Below are 13,251 nucleotides of genomic sequence, written 5' to 3' on the forward strand. Positions count from 1 at the left end.
ACCCTCAGCCTTTCCTCATAAGACCTTCCCTCCATACCAGGCAACATCCTGGTAAATCTCCTCTGCACCCTTTCCAATGCTTCCACATCCTTCCTATAATGCGGTGACCAGAACTGTACGCAATACTCCAAGTGCGGCCGCACCAGAGTTTTGTACAGCTGCAACATGACCTCATGGCTCCGAAACTCAATCCCTCTACCAATAAAACCTAACATACTGTACGCCTTCTTAACAACGCTATCAACCTGGGTGGCAACTTTCAGTGATCTATGCACATGGACAGAGATCTTTCTGCTCATCCACACTACCAAGAATCTTACCATTAGCCCAGTACTCTGTATTCCTGTTACTCCTTCCAAAGTGAATCACCTCACACTTTTCCGCATTAAACTCCATTTGCCACCTCTCAGCCCAGCTCTGCAGCTTATCTATGTCCCTCTGTAACCTACAACATCCTTCTGCACTATCCACAACTCCACCGACTTTGGTGTCATCTGCAAATTTACTAACCCATCCTTCTACGCCCTCATCCAGGTCATTTACAAAAATGACAAACAGCAGTGGTCCCAAAACAGATCCTTGAGGTACACCACTAGTAACTGAACTCCAGGATGAACATTTCCCATCAACCACCACCCTCTGTCTTCTTACAGCTAGCCAATTTCTGATCCAAACCGCTAAATCACCCTCAATCCCATGCCTCCGTATTTTCTGCAATAGCCTACCATGGGGAACCTTATCAAACGCTTTACCCTCATCCACCTGTTTGGTCACCTTCTCGAAGAACTCAATAAGGTTTGTGAGGCACGACCTACCCTTCACAAAACCGCGTTGACTATCCCTAATCAAATTATTCCTTTCTAGATAATTATAAATCCTCTCTTATAATCCTTTCCAACACTTTATCCACAACTGAAGTAAGGCTCACTGGTCTATAATTACCAGGGTTGTCTCTCCTCCCCTTCTTGAACAAGGGGACAACATTTGCTAGTCTCCAGTCTTCTGGCACTATTCCTGAAGACAATGACGACATGTCTTCAATCTGGAACGAGTGAAGACAAGGATGTTGCCAGTGACTGAGTTATAGGGAGAGGCTGGACAAGCTAGGACTTTTTTTTCTTTAGAGCGTAGGAAAATGAGGACGATTCTTGTAGAAGATCGAGAGAGGGATGGAAAGGATGAATGCACTCTATCTTTTTCCAAAGGTTGGGGAATCGAGGACTAGAGGGCATCTGTTTAAGATAAGAGGGAAAAAAATAAAACGGGAACCTGAAAGGCAACTTTTTCATACAAGGGTGGCGTGCATATGGAATGAGTTGCCAGCAGAAGTGGTTGAGGCGGGTACATTAACAACATTTAAAAAGGCATTTGGACAAATACATGGACACAAAAGGTTTAGAAGGCTATGTACCAAGTGCAGGGAAATGAGGTTAGCGGGGATGGACATTTTGGTCATCATGGACTAGCTTGGGCCGAAGGGCCTGTCCCCGTGCTGTAGGGCTCTATGACTCAATGACACAGCCCAATCTATCACGCAAAGCAGCCTTCCATCCATCTGTTTCCCCCTGCCTCAGGAAAGCAACCAACATGATCAAAGATAACAAGGTGTAAAGCTGGATGAACACAGCAGGCCAAGCAGCATCAGAGGTGCAGGAAAGCTGACGTTTCAGGCCTGGACCCTTACATAATCAAAGACCTCTCCAATCCAGTTATACTGTCTTCTACCCTCTTCCATCAGGCAGAAGATATCAAAGTTTGAACACATGTACAAACAGATTTAAGAATGACTTCCCTGCTGTTATCAGAAGTTTGAATGGACCACTTGAATATTAATTCTGATCTTTCGCTGCAACAGTCACACTGTATTCTGCTACCCTGATGCACTTTGCATGTACAACTTGCCTGTATAGCATGTGAAGCAATTTTCACTGTATCGTGATACATGTGATAACAGTAAAGCAAACTCAACTCCATTGCGCAATCAATGCAGTCTTTAAATAGGTTTCTGCATTCTATTGAAAACTCAAAAGTTTTATTCAACATTAATGCAAAAACTTTGAAAATACAAATTGCAGCTACATCTTAGACTAAGCTATAATGGAATGCATAGACAAAAGGGATATCCAAAGAACATCCACAGCATGCAGTAAATTCTCCATCGTTCCAGAAGTACATTCAAAATGTTAAAATCATCAGGACATTTTGTTTACACACTACAGTTTGCAACATTCTACCAGGTCTTGCAAGGAGTGCTCTACACAAAAGACAGAATCCTGAAGCTCACATTTTATAAACTAACATTAAAAGCCTGGCATCCCACATACAGTTAAACTTAGCCATATGGATCTATGGTCAACATAAATTGCTTTGCTACACAGCAAACATACTATGCTCATATACAGCAAGACCCAAAGGTCCCAAGGAAAAGCCATCTTCAATGCTTCAGCAATGATTTTCCTCCAAAGTCAGGAATGAAAATTTTGCCGATAATTACACAATGTTCAATTCCATTTGCAGCTCCTCAGATAACGAGGCAGTCCGTGTCCATGCACAGCAAGGTGTGGACAATATTTAAGATGGGGTTGAGTGGCTACACTGATGACAGAATTAATATCTCCATCAAGAGAGAATCTAACCTCCCTGTGGTAAATAGGGAGATTTACTGATTCTGGTGGCTTATACACAGACTTATCATTAGTGACTTTATGCTACAATTAAACTGGAAAAGTCAAATTGGCTGGATGGGAAGTTCATAGAATACTTTCAAAGATCGTGCTGCTGAAAGAAATTTTCTGGACCAAACACAGAGTAGGCTGTCAGACTTGGCATTGTACAATTAGGAGAGGCAACAGTCTAATGGTATTATTACTGGACTGTTAATCCAGAGAGCCAGGTAATGTTCTGGGGACACTGATTTGAATCTTGTCACAGCCGATGGTAGATATTGAACTGAATAAAAATCTGGAATTAAGGGTCTAATGATGACCATGAATCCATTGCCAATTGTCAGAAAAATCCATATGGCTCACTAATGTCCTTTATGGAAGGAAACTGTCTTCCTTACCTGGTCTGGCCAACATGCGACTCCAGTTGACACTTAACTGCCCTGTAGGCAATTAGCGAAAGGCAATAAGTGCTGGCCAAGCCAGTGATGCCCTCATCCCCTGAATGAATTCTTTTTTAAAAAAAACATTTATCTACAAAAGTAGAAGTCAGGAATGTGACAAAGCTCTCCAAAAGTGGAGTTGAGCATAGCTCCAACACTCAAGCAAGACACCACCCAAGACAAGGGAGATTGCTTGATTGCGCCACCTTCGATATTTACTGCCTCCAAACAACATATAGTGGCAGTGTGCAAAGAAGACGCAATACAGAAAATTGTCATGGATGCTTCAAAATTAACCTTCCTTACTCACAACCTCTATTACCCAAGAAGTCAGGGCAACAGATATATGGGAATGCACTGCCTACAAGTTCCCCTCTAATTCACCCACTGTCCTGACTTGGAAATATTTCACCCTGAATATCACCAAGTCTAAATCGTGGAACTTCCTAACAGCATTGTAAACTGCATATACACCAGACAGATTACCCTGGTTCAGGGCAGCTGCTCACCAGCACCTTCTCAAGGGCAATCAAGGAAGGGCAACAAATACCAGCCTTACCAACAACAAATCATCCCATGAAAGAAAGATTTAAAAAATAGCAAATGAACAAAATTAAAGTTGTAAAAATTAATTTGTAAAACCTAGCTTTAGCTTGCACTCACCTGGTGTCTCCACCCTCTGATAGTGGTATGGATTAACACACACTTCATCCTTTTTAAGATTGAAAGCATATTCACAAGTTTCAATGGCTCGAAGCTCATGGTGACTGTGAAGATCAGGCCATCGCCACAAGCGACAGTAAATAACATGAGGCAAACCTTTGCGATGTGAAACTTGCAGCCGACCATCAAGTGATCTGTACAAAACAGACAACATAAATGTAGAATGCTGAGGAAATCAAACTATAAATTCTAGCATTATAAAGTTATTACTGAGAAAGTCACAGTTAATACATAATTTACTAAAGGAAATCAACTGACCGCTTATTATCACCTTGTGGATTATAAAATTACGGTGTCAGTGAAGGGGTAAGTGGGGGTGGCAATTAAATTTCTCAACTTACGGTACTTTGTTGCAATCGCAGAACATTCTCAGAACCATTTACACCAGAGACATCAAATCTATTCTTTTACTCATTCACGAGATTGAGGGCATCGCTAGCTGGGTCAGCATTTATTACCCATCCCCAATCGCCCAGAGGGCAATTAGGGTCAACCACATTGCTGTGGGTCTGGAGTCACAAATACGCCAGAGCAGGTAAGGAACGCAGTTTCCTTCCTTAAAGGACATCCATGAGCTAGATAGGTTTTTCCAACCAGTGGTTTCATGGGCATCATTGGGCTCCGAATTCAAATTCCACATTCTGCCATGGTCAAATTTAAACCCATGTCCTCAGAACATTATCTTGTCTCTGGGTTAACCATTTAGCAACAATCCCATTAGACAGTCACCTCACCTAGGATATTATACTAGCACTTGCTGAATTCAAATCTCAATTAGGCTTTAGTGAACTATACATTTCATCTTAGTATTTCTTGCTTTTTTAAAAGGATACCTTCACCTGTAATCCTATTACTAGACTTGCAATAGCAAATTTAACCTTACCGAAGAGAATATAAGTTCTTGCAAATGATCAGTCAGACCTAGTTTACTGAAGATTCATTTTTATGGTATATTAAGAAAAGAAAGACTGTCACCACAAAATGTTTATTTGATCTCTAATTCATATTTGATTTGAAAATATCTATCTTTGTCATTTTTTGAAAAAAAAATTAAAATTGTGTAAGGTTAGAATGGACACATTGTCTGTGAGAAGAGGTAGCACAAACTAGGGCTTGCACCTACTGAAATTTAGAACAGCCAGAGGCTGTTTGATTGAAACATGCACGATCCTGAGGGGGCTTGACACAGTTGATAATGGAGACAATATTCCCTCTTAGAAAATTTGTAATAAGGGGTCACTGTTTAACGATAAAAGATTGCCCACTTAAGATTGAGGGTCATAGGTCTCAAACTATCTTCTTTAATTGGCAGCGGAAGCAGAGTCTTTGAATATTTTTAATGCAGAGGTGGACAGATAAGAAAAGGGTTGAAAAGTTAAGGATGAACGGAACAGAGTTGAGGTTACAATCAGATCTGCAACGTAAGGGGCTCAACAGGCCAAACGGCCTACTCCTGCTGCTTTTAACCCTCCATGTTCGTGTTAAATGCCTATTCTTCCTTGCACAGAAAAACGGCTTTAAGAGTGTTTAACTATTCAAGCCATAAAATCTAAGTAAAAGGCAATATTTCTGTTGTTACAGACAGTACTGTTGCCAAATTGAAGCCATAACTATCAGTGTAGGGCAAAAAGCAAACAAAATAATTTTAATGAAATTTATATTCAATAAAACCAGGTTACTCATTTCAAATCACAAGTTTAGAAATTCAAGTTTCACGCTAGGACTTCAATACTTAACCAAGACTGACACTCCAGTGCTATAAAATGACTGGTTGCACTGTTGAAGGGAATAAAAGCTTGATAGTATGTTAAAAGCAGCCAATTTGCTAGGTTCAAGTGCTCTCGTGTCATGTGCCATTCAACCAAGAGGATCAAAAAAAAATTATTTATCTCACTGCTATTTGCAAATTCTTAAGCCCAAAATAGCTGCCATGCTTGATAACATAATTGTCTGTGTTGTTCAATGTAGCAAGCTTATGGAGGAAAATGTCTAAATTAGATTTGTTCATCGATGAGTTATTTGATCATAGCAAGTCCAGCAGTTGAGATGTTGTGATTTGACCTAGGTATGTCGGTAAATTAAAAAAAAGTCAGCCAAGATTTTCACCCATGGCAATGAGGAAGTATTCTCATGTGGATAAGAGGAGGACAACATGAAGATTCAACAAAACTGCCCTTTATAGTCAAAATCCTGCCAAAGCAACCTCAGCAATCATACATGTAGAATGACAACTTGAGTCAGGTATCAAGGAGTTACCAACAAACAAAATCATCAGAAAGGGTAGGTGTCTCCAATGAAAAGATTAAAGAGATAAAACTACATTGAATCAAATTACCACTAAGTATTAATATTCCAATTTGCGCTCAATGAGTAGGGAAAATCAAAATCAAAAGGACAGAAAAGTGAACATTTTGGTTCACATGGAAGCTTGGTCAAGCAGATCAAACAATTACACAACATAGGGGTTGCATTACCATTACAGCCATTTGTATAAGCAGCGCTGAATTTCAGACGTGCTCATTTATTGCTTGCTTTACAAGAATTGCAATACCAAAGAATCAATTTTTAACCAACCAGAAGACAAATCCAAACAACAAGATGAAAACCATTTTTAAAAGTGCAGACTTGTAAAGCATTCTTATTTTTCTTCCCCCTAGTTATAACAATTGATTTGGTGTACAAAAAACAGCAGAGGCCAAAGATAGCAGGCTTCTTTGTGATGACTAAATGCAGGATGATGAAAAAGGGAATTGTTTTGTCTTGCTGGAGAGAGTTAAAAAGGTAAAACAGTTTTACATTTAACTGTAACAATGGCTTAAGATCAAACACTGGGTTTTGGAAATTTGAAAATATTCAGCAAATACTGCCTGACCTGGGTATTACAGTATCTGTGGAAAGAAATGGTCAAAATTTCAGGTGATTAGCAATCATAGAAAATGTTACAAATGTTAACATATTTTAAACAAGAACAAAGACAATAGTTCAGAAGTACAATAGGAAAGTTCAATGATAGAGTGGAAAGTGATTAAGTGATAAAAGAGATAATGGGGCACGGCAAAAGGAGGCATGAATGGAACATGTTAAAATAAAAGCTGGATCTTGAGAAGGGCAAGGGTAACAGCAGAATCACTACCAGGATCTGCTGCTTAAAAGTAGTGATTATGATCAGAAATTGTTCATCATGTTGAATCTGCAAAGCTCAGATGTGTCTCTTTGCTGCAGAAGAGCAGTAAATTTCCCAAAGACAAATTATGAGGTGGAATGAAATGGAAGAACTTTAAAATAATCACCTTCACCATGGAGGTGTTGGGAAAACAATTAGAAAGGTTGACAATTCTCAACCATATGGTGTGCTTACTAGGTATTGAAGGAAGTGGCAGCAGTGATAGTTATTGCACTGGTTTATAATATTTCAAAATACCTTTTATGTTGGAGGATTCTAGTGGATTGAAAAATAGCTAATGTAACACATTTACTCAAGAAAGGAGGGCGATAGAAAGCAGAAAACAAGAACCAGTTAACCTAACATTTGTTTTAGGGTAACAGTTAGAACCCATTATTAAAGAGAATATGGCAGAATACTTGATGCAATTAGGTAGAGTCAACACAACTTTGTTGAAGGGAAACCAAAGAGCTGCTGATACTGTAAATCAGGAACAAAAACAGAAATTGCTAGAGAACAGAGGAAGGGTCACCGGACCCGAAACGTTAATTCTGATTCTTCTTCACAGACCCAAAACATTAATTCAGATTTTTTTCTTCACAGATGCTGCCAGACCTGCTGAGCTTTTCCAGCAACTTCTGTTTTTGTTCCTGTATTTGTTAAAGGGAAGTTGTGTTTAAATACTCTGATTAGTGTTTGTTTTGAAGAATAAAACACCTAGCAGATAAAAAGGAACTCAGTCCTTGGATTTCCAAACGGCATTTATTTGATAGGAACATAGAACAGTACGGCACAGGAACAGGCCCTTCAGCCCACCATATCTGCGATGACCATGATGCAGTTCTAAACTAATCCCATCTACCTGCATATCGTCCATATCCCTCTGTTCCCTGCCGGTTCATATGTCTAAATGTTACTTAAACTTCAATATCACATCTGCTTCTACAACCTCCCTGACAGCACATTCCAGGCACCTGCTATGCTCTACATAAAAGAAACTTTGCCCCTCTCATCCTAAACTTTTGCCACTAGTATTTTGACATTTTCACTGTGGGAAAGAAACGCTGACTATCCACCCTACCCATGCACTCAAATTTTATGTACTTCTATCAGGTCATCACATCAAAAGATTGTTCGACAAAATAAGAATATACGGAATAGAGAGTAAATTATTAGCACTAATAAAGAACTGGCTAGCCAATAGAGATAAACGGATCTTTTCACATTGGCAGGCTGTAAGCTTTGAGGGTGCAACAGGGATCACTGCTGGGGTCTCAACTATGCATCCACTTCTTTATGCAGGAGCTGAATGCATATCAGCTAAGGATTTTTTTTTCAGAACACCAAGATAGATAGGAGAATAAATTGTTAAGAGGAGAGTGAGTCTACAAGAAAGTGGGCGCACAAAAATCTTGCAGATGAAATATAATGTGGGAAAATGCAAACTTATCCACTTTGTCAAAATGAATGGGAACCCTGGAACAGCACTAAATGAATAGAAATTGCAGAACTGGAGATACAAAGGCATCTAAGTGCACTGGTGTAAGAATAATGAAGTTAGTGTGCAGCTACAGCAAGTGACTAGGATGAAAAATAAAACATTCTTGGTTATTGCAAGGCAAGTATGCAAGGAGGGAAATGTTATTGCACCTAGACAGGACTGTGGTTAGATCACATTTCCAGTACTGCTATTGTTACAGTTTTTTTTCTCATTTGAATAGTTTGACAGGCTGGGCCTGCACCAACTTAAGGTGAATGAGACATGATCTAAGGGACACAAAGATCCTGAGAGGATCTTCGTGGATACGAGGAAGACATTTGCTCTTGTCAGGGAGACCTCCAATCGGGAGCACAATTCAAGAAGTAGATATTTCCCTTTTAAAGTGGAAATGGAGAATAATTTCTTGCATAGGGTTGTTAGTCTAGGAAATTCTCTTCCCAGAAGGTAGTGGAGATGTGTAATTGGATGTATTCACTGCTGACTTTGATAGATCTTTGGTAGACAAGAGAATCGAGGGCTGTTTTCGTTTTTTTTTTGGGGGGGGGGGGGGGGGGGGAGCGGGGAAGCGGGGAAGAGTCTACATATAGGACGGTTGGGACAAGAGACCATAACCACATCACCTATGCACCAAGTGGTACAATTACTCTCTCGTTCCAATAGTACTGACCACCCGTTATACAAAAGGTATTCAATTCTGCTTCAAAATATCTACCACCAATCATCTCTTCCTATATGTCTCTAATGCCAAACCAGCCCTGTCGAGTTATGATGTGAAGGTGCTAGTGTTAGACTGGGGTGGACAAAGTCAGAAGTGAAGATTTATGATATCAAACAAACCTGTTGAACTATAACCCAGTGTCATTTGACTTCTGGCTATGGCAACTTATCTTTGAGGGGTATTCTTCCAGGAACAAATTGTAAATATGCAACATTGGTATGGAAGGTTACATCAGGCTGATCATACAATCCATTTCCAACTTCTCCCTTCCTGTAGAAGTAGGTGTACATGTGCGCGCACACCTGTCTTTGTCTGTGTGTAGCAGTAGTTAGGAGAGGGAGGAATGACTGGTGATGATTTAACCAGGAGGGTCACCACACCTCAGGCGAGGTTGAGAAGGTGGGACCTTCACGGTATCCTCAGCTGGTACAGGAATTGAACCCATACTCTTGGCGTCACTCTGCGTCGCAAACCAGCTGTCCTGAGCTAACCAACCCATGCACACCCCAACACTAACTGACATGCCTTCAAGGGGCTCCATCACATTTTCTATATCTATTCTCACACCTTTCCCTGTCTGCCTTACAGGAAGTGACAAGCTACCACTTGTCCCAACTTTCAAAAAAAGTGTGGCCTTCACATTTAACACACTCTCTTATACCATTTCCACAACCCTGCAGCACAACTGCACTAAACACCTTCAGCTCTCCTCACCATCAGCCACACCAGGGTCCTCACAAAAGTATTGGAGATACAACATCTATCCTTTACCTCCCTTCAACCTTCTAGGACAGCAAACATTTCTTCTGCATGATGCAACAATTTACTTGTACTTCCTTGAGTTTAGTGTATCTTTCTCAGAGGGGCTACTTTGCAAACATTGGGAAAACCAAAGTCAGATCAGGATTTTGTTTTCCTAAACACCAGCAAGCATAGCCCCAAACTTCCAACGATGGCCAGATTAAAGCTTCTACCAACTGTCATCTTTGTCCCTTACAGAGATAGCTCAACAATAGCTCAAGGAACACCTCTTTCAGTGAAGCATTTTACAGCCTTCCAAAACTAAACATTGTTCAACATTTTCAGGTCATAGTCAGAATTTGAATTTCATCCCCCAGATAACAGAGTGCTTATTCTATCATTGTTAGTTACAACTCTGGGTGCATCTTTTGTTTCTTTACTTGTCACATTGATTCAGACCTGCATTCCACCTAATTGCAGATGACGCACTTATTCTTTACTCCTCCATCTTCCTTCCCCTTATACTTCCCTAAAAGCAGTTGCATCTGTGGCACATTCCAGTTCTGACAAAAGTTACCAACCTGAAACATTAGCTGTTCATTATGCTGCTTGACCTATTCAGCACATCAAGCATCTATGTAAAATTAACTAGGTTCAGTCATTTAAAAAAGATAGCAGATTACAACAAAGTTCGAGAAGATTTGTAGCTCTTGTGGATGAGGTTGTAGACTTATTCGCCAAGCCGACGTGTTTGTTTGCAGACGTTTCATCACCCTGTCAGGCAACATCGTCAGTGTGCCTCCAGTGAAGCACTGGTGTTCTGTCCTGCTTACGTGTGTCTCTCGGCTTGCTGGGGTGGTTGGCATCACTTCTGGCTCTGTTTCTCAGTGATCTGTATATCGGGTTGGTTATATACCCGATATACAAACCACTCAGAAACAAAACCAGAAGAAGTGATGTCAACCACTCCAGCAAACCAAGACACAAATAACAAGCAGGACAGAACACCAATGCTTCACTGGAGGCGCACTGGTGATGCTACCTAGCAGGGTGAAGAAATGTCTACAAACAACCAGCTCAGCGAACAAGTCTACAACCTCCGATTCCAACATATTCACCCTGTACCTTTTGACAGCAAAACATCCCACTGTGCTTCATAGAAGTGAAGAGGCAAGTTAGACACTGTCACATATTAGGGCAAATGGCAAAAAATCTGAAGTCAAAGAGAGATAGGTGTTATGGTGTGCCTTATTAGATGAAAATGATAGAAAGTCAACAAGACACAGAATTCCAGAGCTGAGGCAGCTGAAGGCTCAGCCAGCAATAACAATGGCATTAAAATAAAAGGATGTTCAAGAGGCTAAATTTAGATAAATGCAGATACCTTGAAGAGTTTTAAAGGTTAGAAGAGAGAGATGTGGGGTGAGGCCACAGAATTTGAAAAGGACGATGAGAATTGGGAAGACAAAGTGTTGCTAGAGCAGAAGATCAGCAAGCACAGGTACAAGGGCTCAGCACTATTAAGGACAAAGGCAGAGTTTTGAATCAACCAAGTTACTGAAGTGTAGAGTGCAGGTGACCAGTCAGGTGTACACTGGGATAGCTAAATCTAGAGGTAACAAAGGTATGAGCAGTGTTTAAGCAACAAGTGTGCAGAGACTAAGGTACAGTCAGGCAGCATTATTGGGATTATAGTACAGATAACATTGTTGGAGGGCACATTGCTTCTTCCATGCAAACAATATAGAATAAGCCAAAAGCACTCCACGGTAAACTGTGCCAGAAAGGAAGGTTTACACATTAATAGCTTCAAAGCTAAACACTTCTAACACTGCAATGTTATTTTATGTGCAACATGTTACCACTCTGAAGTTGTGACTTTAAAATACAGATGTTATTGTACTCGGGCATTTATTTTGAGGGATAAGATTCTCTTTACTTGCACTAGTGAGTTCTACGCAGCAGCAAAAATAAAAGAAAAACAAACTGATAAAATGCGATGATTCAATAAGAAAAAGATACCAACATATTAGGACATTATGCTCATCATTCCTGTCCTATCTTTGGAGTTATCTAATTAGTGTCACTCTGCTGCCCTTTCCCCCAGGCCTACAGTTTTCCCTTCTAATAATTAGATTTCCCATTTGGTGGTCATTCAACCTGCTTCCACCTCGTTTCAGCTAGCACAGGAAGTCACTGGCTTAATCACACTAGACTATTAATTCAGAGACCCAATAATATTCTGCAGACCAAAGTTCAAACTCTGCCAAGGCAGACGAATGAATTTGAATTCATAAGAAAATCTGGAAGAGTTCAACAATGATCATGAAATCATGTCAACTGTTGGAAAGACCCGTCTGAACAAAGAGGCTGTTCCTTTGCTGTACTGTTCTTCGGCCCACTAAGCCTGTACCAACGCAGGATGCTTTGTAGTTTAGAAAAGTTTTTGCTCTACATTGTCCATATCACTATTTCCTGCCTATTCATGTATCTGCCAAGACATCAGATGTTGCTGTAATATCTGTTACTGCCACTTCCTCAGGCAGCACATTCCAGGCACGAACACCATCTAAACAAAAATTTGCCTCTCAGCTCCTTTAAACTTTCCCTCCTTTACCTTAAACTTATGTCCTCCAGTAATTGACATTTCTACCCTGGGAAAGAGACTCCAACTATCTAGGTTTCTCAAATGTGTAACCTTTCATCAGGTCACCTCTCAGACTCCAACATTCAAGTTTGTCCAGTCTCTCACAAAGTCTGTGGAGGGTTGAAAAAGCAAGCTTTTTTTTCCCCTTTATTCTTTTGGCAATCTAGAGTAAAGAGAATGGAAGCTAGAGCGTTGCATGCTCCTCCTATAGGATGTGGGAGTTAAGGGTCACTACTAGTGTCCCTTTTGACTTCACCTGCGAGAAGGGCACCCAACTCCAGCTCCTCACACAGACCGCATTAGGGAACTGGAGCTGGATGAACTCTGGATCATTCGGGAGGCTGAGGGGGTGATGGGTAGGAGTTATAAGGAGGTTGTCACACCCAAGTTACAGGATAAAGGTAGCTGGGTGATTGTCAGGAGAGGGAAAAAGAGGCAGGCAGACAGTGCAGGGATCCCTTGTGGCCATTCCCCTCAATAATAAGTATACCGCTTTGGTTACTGTTAGGGGGACAACCTACCAGGGGAAAGCCACAACGGCCAGGTCTCTGGCACGGAGCCTGGCTCTGAGGCTCAGAACGGAAGGGGCAAGAATAGGAGAGCGATAGTGACAGGAGATTCAATGGTTAGGGGAACAGACAGGAGATTCTGT

The 13,251-nt window shown here is 40.8% G+C and overlaps 1 protein-coding gene across 2 annotated transcripts in view; it reads right to left on the bottom strand.

The window, feature by feature from the left end:
• smad2 (SMAD family member 2) overlaps positions 1–13,251 on the bottom strand; it is a 103,361-nt gene that overhangs the window by 61,678 nt on the left and 28,432 nt on the right. For both annotated transcript variants that reach the window (XM_048598189.1, XM_048598182.1), the window contains one exon: positions 3,770–3,963. In XM_048598189.1, the coding sequence (XP_048454146.1) occupies positions 3,770–3,963 (194 nt within the window). The remainder of the gene's footprint in view (positions 1–3,769; positions 3,964–13,251) is intronic.

Source organism: Rhincodon typus, chromosome 1 (assembly GCF_021869965.1).
Source record: "Rhincodon typus isolate 14 chromosome 1, sRhiTyp1.1, whole genome shotgun sequence".
Classification (NCBI taxonomy): Eukaryota; Metazoa; Chordata; class Chondrichthyes; order Orectolobiformes; family Rhincodontidae; genus Rhincodon; species Rhincodon typus.